This window comes from Elephantulus edwardii, unplaced genomic scaffold (assembly GCF_000299155.1).
Source record: "Elephantulus edwardii isolate Elephantulus edwardi_28Jun2011 unplaced genomic scaffold, EleEdw1.0 scaffold00070, whole genome shotgun sequence".
NCBI lineage: Eukaryota > Metazoa > Chordata > Mammalia > Macroscelidea > Macroscelididae > Elephantulus > Elephantulus edwardii.
In genome coordinates, this window is record NW_006399820.1 from 13566533 (window position 1) to 13575332 (window position 8800).

Genomic DNA, 8800 nt, shown 5'->3' on the forward strand with positions numbered 1-8800 from the left:
CAGCTTCTCTAGCCATTCGTTTGTTGATGGGCACTTAGGTTGTTTCCAACTCCTTGCTATTGTGAACAAAGCTGCAATAAACATGGGTGTGCATTGAAATCTGAATTATGTTTCCCTAATTACGTAGTGGTAACAGCTAGTTTTACTAGCGTGACTTTATACTTTCAGTTTGTAGTAAGTCTGTCAGTAAAGAGTCTCATATTCTCATTTTGAAAGGAAAGAAAGTGAGAGGTTTCAGTGAACCCCAGAGCATTGAAGAGAATACCACCTGGTTAGGCCAGCAAGCATAAAGAGTAGAAACCAGAAAGTAACTCTGGAACTTTGATTTTCCTATTCTGGGTCTTGTCTTGAATGCTAGTATCTGTGTAACAGTAAAAACTGCTACTTATATCCTGCAGCCAAGATAATTTTTTTTCTTCAGATTGGCTTATTCATGTATCAGAGGCTCATTTTTCCCTTCAAATGTTTTGAAAGACTGTATACCTGTACTCTTTAAGAATGTTAAGTGGCAAATTGATCTCTTTCCCTCCATAAACAATTATTAATTTATGAAGCATATTTTTCCCTTATAATAAAGTTAACTTTTAAAAAATGAAAAGCATTAATTTATATTTTAACTCATTTTTAGTGAAATATTACAGAAAGATTGGGGTTTTATTCATTTCATTGATACACATTTGCCTTTTCTCCTGTTCACTTTGTAATGTATCCCAAAATGTAGTCATACATATAATGCCTAATCATCCTTTCTTTTCAGATACTCCTTTCCTTCACCTATTCCATTAGAGTGTTCATTATCTCTACGCTTAATTTATATTTTAAAACTTTCTTTAATGTCTTCTCTAACCTCATATAGTGCTCAGGCCATTCATTCAGATCGCTATGAGTTGTCTACGACTCGACGGCATCAAACAACAACCTCATATAGAGTATAGTGAGGAAAAAAGTTTAATTTGGGTCGACCTTTCAGAACTCTTAGACTTTTTTGGCTGTTATTGTTGGATTTTTCTAATTCAGGTGTGTAGTTGTGAGGAATATGAATCATTACTAGTAACTGTTGCCATTGTCCTCAAGGTACTAAGATGCCAGCCATTTTCCTCACTTTGCCTTTGTATTGCTTTGTATTGCTAGTGCAAAGTCAGCCCAGTGAAAGGAACAGATAAATATGTTATTATGAAAATTATTTTGACTTTCTCAAGTTGACTACCATTAAGTAGGCATCTACTGATAAAACTGACCCTCCAGCTGGTTTTTGGAGGACTGTAAATTAAAGGAGAAGAAATTGCCCCTTTTTTCTCCCTCTGGCTGCCACTTCCCCCCCCTCTTTTTTTAATTTTTTTTTTTTTTTAATGAACATTTACAGAGATACTGGATTTCCATTCATTCATTGTTGCACTTTTCTGCCTGCCCACCCCTCCCCTCCCAGTTCACTCCTCTTCTTGAAAAATAAAAGAAAAATTCCTTCATTGGTATACAATCCCTCCCCCCCACACACATTCCACTATGCAGCCTTCACTTTTGAGTTCGCAGCACAGCTCACTATAGACTAGGCCACCAGAGCTCAGATTTGGTTTTACGAGTACAGTTATGAACTCATTTTTTATCTTATCAATTGAAGTAGGAATTAAGTTTATAAGAAATTATGAGAATTAGAGAGAAAGTGTATTTACATTGTAGATATTGAAATGAATGTTACAAATTATCCCTTATTACCAGTATCGTTGTAACTGAGCTCTTAAGTTCAGATGATGTTAACGATCTATGAACAACAGACCTGTCCTTATCATCTCTGATACACTTGAGCCCATTGCTGTAGTCTTGCACAGACCTTCCACCTTTACAAATATGGATCTCTTTCCAAGGAATATGTGGAGGGAATATCCCATTTTTCTAACACAGTTGAGACCTGCATTTCACAAAGTAAGTAGTGAGATACTTGACAGTGACTCACATTTTTTCCAGATAAGTCCATCAAAGATTTTACTCAAATAGATTTGGTTCCTTGATGAGTATATTGTTATTTCACAAGGATATCTATGTATATTCAATGATTTTTCTTGTACATAATCCTGTTGGAGAAATGTCTTTGGTTAGTCCATTAACATTTCTGGATTGACACATACATTGACTGTTCTTAGTCTATCTTCAGAAAGTTTGTACAAAACTGTCTTGTAATTGGTTTGTACATGGCTTTATAATGCTTTTCTACAAAGCAGTAGGAGTTCAGGCAGGATTTAGAAGAGGCTGTGACACCAGGGATGCCATTTCTGATATCAGATGGATCCTGGCTGAAAGTAAAAAATAACAGAAGAATGTCTATTTGTGGTTTATGGACTATGCAAAAGAGTGTGACTGTGGATCATAACAGTTATGGCTAACATTTGGAAGAATAGAAATCTTGGGGCACATAATTATGCTTATGCAAAACCTTCACCTAGACTAGGAGGTTATGCAACCAGCAGGGAATCACTACATAGTTTAAAATAATGGGAGTGTGTCAGAGGTTGTAGTCTTTCCATACCTATTCAGTCTGTATGCTGAGCAAATTATTCAAGAAACTGGTCTCTGAAAAGGAATGTGGCATTAGGATTGGAGGGAGACTCATCCATAACCTGTGTTATGCAGATGACACAACCTTGCTTGCTGAAAGTGAGGAGGACTTGAAGTACAGAAGATCATTATTAGATTATTAGAAGATTATTGCAGAAGATCAAAGGATAGAAGAGCCTTCAATGTAGATTCCATCTCAATGTCAAGAAAAAGATTCTTAACAACGGACCAGTAGACAACATCATAATGGATGGTGAAAAGATTGAAAATGTTAACAACTTAATCTTACTTGGATCGACTATTAACATCCTCAGTACCGCAGTCAGGAAATCAGGAGCTGTATTGCGCTGGGAAAATCTGTAGTTAGAGACCTCTCCAAATTATTGAGAAATACTAATGTCAGTTTGAAGATTAAGGTGCATCTGATTCAGGCCCTGGTCTTTCCAATTACTTGCTACATATCTGAGAACTGGACAATGAATAAGGATGACTGAAGAAGAATTGATGACTTTGAGCTGTGATGTTGGAGAAGAGCACTGAAAATCCATGGACTGCCTGCCAAAAGAACAGATATGTCTTGGAGATGATGCAGCCTCAGTGAAGCAAACTTGATGAAACTATGCCTCACATACTTTGAGCATCTTGCTAGATGGGGCTATTCCTTGGAGAAAGGACATGATACTTGGAAAATTAGAGAGTTGGTGAAGGAGAGGAAGACCTGTGACCGATTGGATTGACATGATGACTACCACAGTGGGTTCTAATGTGTCTGGAAGTGTGAAGATGGCACAAGGTAGGACAAGGTTCAGATCTCTTGTTCTAGGATTGCTGTGGATTGGACTTGACCACTGAACAAGAACATCAATGAAGTAGCCATATTTTTCTTTTTTGTTAGTAACAGTGACCTGTAGAAGACTGGGGATATTCGGAGGGAGAAAACCTGTGATTCTACCAGTTTCACAAAGACCTTGTCTGTAATTACCATAAACATTTAATATAGTTGAATATCTTAGTTGTGGAATTTTCCTTTAATGTTTTTAGCTAATTACAAAATACAGGCCAACATTTAAGAGCATAAAAATATTTGTGATTTTAAAAGTAAATAATAATTCCTTAATACATCATTTTAGAACCTTTAGATATTTTTTATAATTTGTCCTGAGATTAATAGCAGCCTCTTTATGAGAAGCCTCAAGTCAGCGTACTCCCAGATGTGTAGTCCATACTTGGTATTAACAGCTCCATCTGTGGCTTAGTTCCCTAATTCCTCTATGTGAGTTCGAAGATTTGCTAGAAAGTTTTCCTGGGACTCCGATCCCTCTAGGGAATGATTCACATGACCTTAGGCATGCCGTTTTTGACAAACTGGTGAGCAGTGGGCTGGAAGCTTAAACGGTCACACTGCCACTCCTTTGTTGTTGGTATTTTCACACACCCTCTAGTGTAGAGAGTGCTCTACACTATTCTATTATTACTATTATATATACTTTTGGTGTATTTACTCTTTTTTTTTTTTTTTAAAATTTTTTTTTATTATTATTTTGTGTGTGTGTACTGTCAAATTGGATCTGACTGGTATAGGAGGAGATTGCCCCTCCTTCTCCAGCAGAGCATCTGGTGGATTTGAACCACATACCTCTGGGATTGCAGTGCAGCCTCTTGCCACTAGGCTCCCTGGTGTATTTACTCTTATATTGCTGTATACAATATACTATTATATTACTGCCAGCTGTTGTTTACCATGCTGATTTGCAAGACTGTGTGCCTACAGTTAAGAGAGATGGAATGAGAGACAGAATCATTACTGTTGTTGTTATGTGCCGTTGACTCATAGCATCCCTATGTACAACAGCTCTAAACTCTGTTCTGGCCTGTGCCAATCTCATTGCCTCCGGCACACTCATCCCAATTGCCCCAGTCATTGAATCAATCCATCTCCCAGAGGACCTTCGCCTCCTGTGCCTGCCCTCCATCCTCCCAAGCATGATGTTCCCCTCCAAAGACCGGTCTCTCCTTACAACATGACCAAAGTATGTTAGGCGAAGCCTCAGAATCCTTGCCTCCAAGGAGCAGCCTGGTTTAACCCTCTCCAGGATGAATCTGTTTGTTTTCTTGGCAGTCCATGGTACATTCAGTACTCTTCTCCAGCACCACAGCTCAAAGGCATCAATTCTCCTTCTATCCTCCCTAGTCATTGTCCAACTCTCTTATGCATAACAAGTGATTGCAAAGACCATGGCCTGTACCAGATGCACCTTTGTCTCCAGTGACACACCATTGCTCTTGAGTACTCCCTAACAGCAGACTTTCCCATGGCAAATCAGTAGTTGGAAAACATGTACTCGGAGACAGAAATGGAGCTGGAGATAGAATGATTGAATTTTGCACAATCAGTGACTTCTTATTATGTATTTTCTCTCTCTATACACACACACACACACTTTTTTTTCCTTTCAGATTTTAATGAGTGTTTATAAAGAACTTGGATTTCCTTTCATTCATTGTTGCACTTGTTCCTCCCTGTCTCCCCTCCTGCCCCCTCCCAGTTTGCTTTTTTCTTTGGAAAAAGTTCATTCATTGTTAAACAGTGGTCATACCTCACCCCACCCCCGACTACTTTACTATGCACTTTTATTCTGGACTCTTGTCATGCCAATAATACCTAATCATATATTACTTTATAACAGTTCTCTCCCTTGTCTGTTTTAATGCCATGTACATTATTTACCCCTCTTTTCTGTTTTCCCCCAACCTCCATATCAGTCTTGTTCTATAGAAGTGGCTTTATGTCATATTTGTCTTTTTGTGACTGAAATGTTTCACTCAGCATAACGTCCTTTGTGGTCACCCATTTTGTAGAATATTTCATGAGTTCCTTGTTTTTCAGTGCTGCATGATATTCCATTGTGTGAAAGCTTCTCTATCTGTTTGTTTGTTCATGGTCACTTGAGTTGTTTCCAACTCTTTGCTATTTTGAACAAAGCAGCAGTAAACATGGGTGTGCATGTATCTGCTTGAGTGTCAGTTATGGTCTCTTTGGGGTATTTTCCCAGGAGTGGAATTGCTTAGTCAAATGGTATTTCTATTTGCAACTTTTTGAGAAAGTGCCATACAGCCTTCCGTAGTGGTTGCACCATTTTACACTCCCACTAACAGTGAATAAGGGTTCCAATTTCTCCACAACTTTGCCAACATTTGTTGTTTGCTGCTCTGTTGAATTTTACTATTGTTACTGGGGTGAGATGATAACTCATATTTGTTACACACATACTCTTATAAATATATCAATACCCTTAGTACCAGCAGCCAGAAAATAAAAGACAAATTACATTGGGAAAGTCTCCTGTCAGACACCTCTAAAGTACTGAGGATCAGTGATATCAATCTGGAGACTAAAGAAAGTGCTCCTGATTCAGGGTCATGGTCTTTGCAATCACTTGCTTTGCATCACAAACCTGGACGGTGACTAGGGATACTGGAAGAATTGATGCCTTTGAGCTGTGGTGCTGTAGAAGAGTATCTTATATACCATGGACAGCTAGGAGAACAAACAGGTTTGTCTCAGAGTAAGTGAAACCAGGCTGCTCCTTGGAGGCAAGGATTCTGAAGCTTCATCTGACATAATTTGGACATGTTGCAAGGAGGGACCAGTCCTTGGAGAGGGACTTCATGCTTGGGAGGGTGGAGGGAGAGTGTAAGAGAGGAAGATACTCAATGAGATGATTCAGTGACTGAGGTAATGGGGGTAAGTGTGTTGGAGACAATAAGATTGGCACAGGGTAGAGCAGGGTATAGGACTATTGTACATATTGTTGCAAGTAACTCAGTGGTACATAAACACTCTGTTTCTGTCTCTCTGTCTCTCTCATACCTCCTCCCATTACCCCAGTCACTGAATCAATCCATCTCATCGAGTATCTTCCTCTCTTAAACTGTCCCTCCACCCTCCCAAGCATGACATCCTCTCCAAGAACTGGGCTCTCCTTGCAACGTGTCCAAAGTATGTCAGTAGCAAGTGACTCAGTGGCACATAACAAACTCTCTTTTCTCTCTCATTCATTCATTCACTCACTCAGTCATTCATATATATTCCTACCAGCTGTTGTTGATTACCGTGCTGCTTTGCAAGACCATGTGCCTGCAATTAAGGGAGCTAGAGACCAGAGGCTTAAAAAAATCCAACTTTAGAATAACACCACAGTTATGAAAGGTTATGACAGTCCATTTCAGAATTTATTTAGCAAAGAAGGCTCTTAAAAGTTAATTTTGCATAAAAAAAACTCTGCTCAGGCAATACACCATGCTTTTAATATGAAAACTATAATAGCAGTTCAATTATTTTGTGATTCTTAATTGGGTTATGTAATTAACATAATTCAATTAACAAAATTCACTACTTATAATTTTATAACATACCTATACTTATAATGTGCCTGTATTCAATAACATACCTATAATTCATTATAGGTTCAAAGTGTGTAATTAGTTACCAGGTTTCATGTTCTTCATGGATGAGTGCTCTCCACCCTTGTTGGACTGGAGCATACTCTAAAGCAAGGAACTCCTTTGGCTGTGACAGGTTGTTTGGGTTTTTTTTTATTGTGGAGAAAACATACCAAACCACCCGCCAGTACAATAGCTTCTGCATTTGTAACTGTTGCTGATTATGTTTTCATCTTGTGTCACTATTGTTGTTCACCTTTCTCATCTAAAAATCTCAACACCATTAATAAACACATCCATTTTAATGCTTATAGTAATTAAATAAGTTACAATTCTAGCTTTAAATATTAAGCTACAGAACTGAATACTACTATGTCAACCTATTATATGTAATTCTTTAAATATTTTGAAGAGATTTTTGCTAAACTTTAACAATCAAAGGGTACAATGAAAGGTACTACTAGTACACATTTTTGTGCTATGTGACATGTTCAATTAATGATTAAATAGTTTATATTAATCCTCTAAAAGCTGCTAAGCTAGTGAATTTCATTTTTCTAAGACAGATATAAGAAATGTAATTGAGAACTAATTAAATAATTAAAAACAGAATCCGTTAAATTGGAAATTTATTACTTCATTGGTTTTACTGTTGCTTTTTTTTTTTTTAAATACAGCCTTTGCCAAAATCCAAAAAAGCTTCTAGCAAAGGCAGCAAGAAGGAGCGGAACAGTTCTGGAATGGCAAGGAAGGGGAAGCGATCCAAATGTCCTGAGATTCTGTCAGATGAATCTAGTAGTGATGAAGATGCAAAGAAAAACCAAGAAGAATCTTCAGATGATGAAGATAAAGAAAGTGAAGAAGAGGTGAAATGCTTTACTCTTCCCCCCCCCCTCTGATTTTTGTGTAATGCAGTTTAATATTTTTGCTATGTGATACAGACAAATCAGGAATTTTAAAGAACTGTCCACAAAACCATAAGTTGGTTGTTAATTTTGAAGACCAGAATTAGTTCAATATAAACCCATTTCCTAAGAGTTTTTAATTTCATTGTCATGCTAGAGTGAAGTTGGAAAGAGTAATGTTGGTGAGGAATGGATTTAAACGGAGCCTTGAGCTGGACCTTGAATAGGGAAATGAGAAGTGGGAGGTGGCCTTTGCTGTCCTACACAGGAACACAGCCAGATTCTTTGACTTTTTATTTTTCCATAAAATTAGTATTTTAATCATTGACTTGAACTGTCTTCTTTCATGCAAAAAAATAAAGATCATCATTTTCCCCACTCCCTAACTCTTTAGGAGTTCTTTAATGAAATTAACAATTTGGACTTTAGTGAATTGATGGTTAACTTTTGTATTGCTTATGAATGCATTCCATTTTCATTTACTTGGAATTATTTGTAAAATCCTGACACTATCTTCCAATTGGAAACTTTAAAAAGAGGAAAGCTCTTGAAGCAATTAAAATGGTTATTCTCTGGTTGTTTATAGGGAGACGATAGCTTCCTGTTGTTACTGTTATTTGAGTAGACTCTTTGTTTTGGTGCCATGTTTAATTAGAATTTTACTTTATAAATTTTATAATCTCCTTTGTTTTGTGTATGAACGCATTAATATTTTCTTGATGTTTTGAGCCAGGTGATTTTTTATTGTGGAGACTGTCTTGTGCACTCTCTTTACGTACTAGATCCACTTGTTGCTGTTGGCCGCTGTCGACTTAAAACTGATCCTCTATAAAGTTTTCACACATCCAGGGCAGCATCTGTTAGCTGAAATATGTCAGTTGGTATACCATCTATTCCTGGAG

The 8800-nt window shown here is 37.5% G+C and overlaps 1 protein-coding gene across 1 annotated transcript in view; it reads left to right on the forward strand.

Moving 5' to 3' along the window:
* Positions 1–8800, forward strand: part of DEK (DEK oncogene) — a 40566-nt gene that overhangs the window by 10896 nt on the left and 20870 nt on the right. The window contains exon 6 of the mRNA XM_006888688.1: positions 7671–7859. Within this exon, the coding sequence (XP_006888750.1) occupies positions 7671–7859 (189 nt within the window). The remainder of the gene's footprint in view (positions 1–7670; positions 7860–8800) is intronic.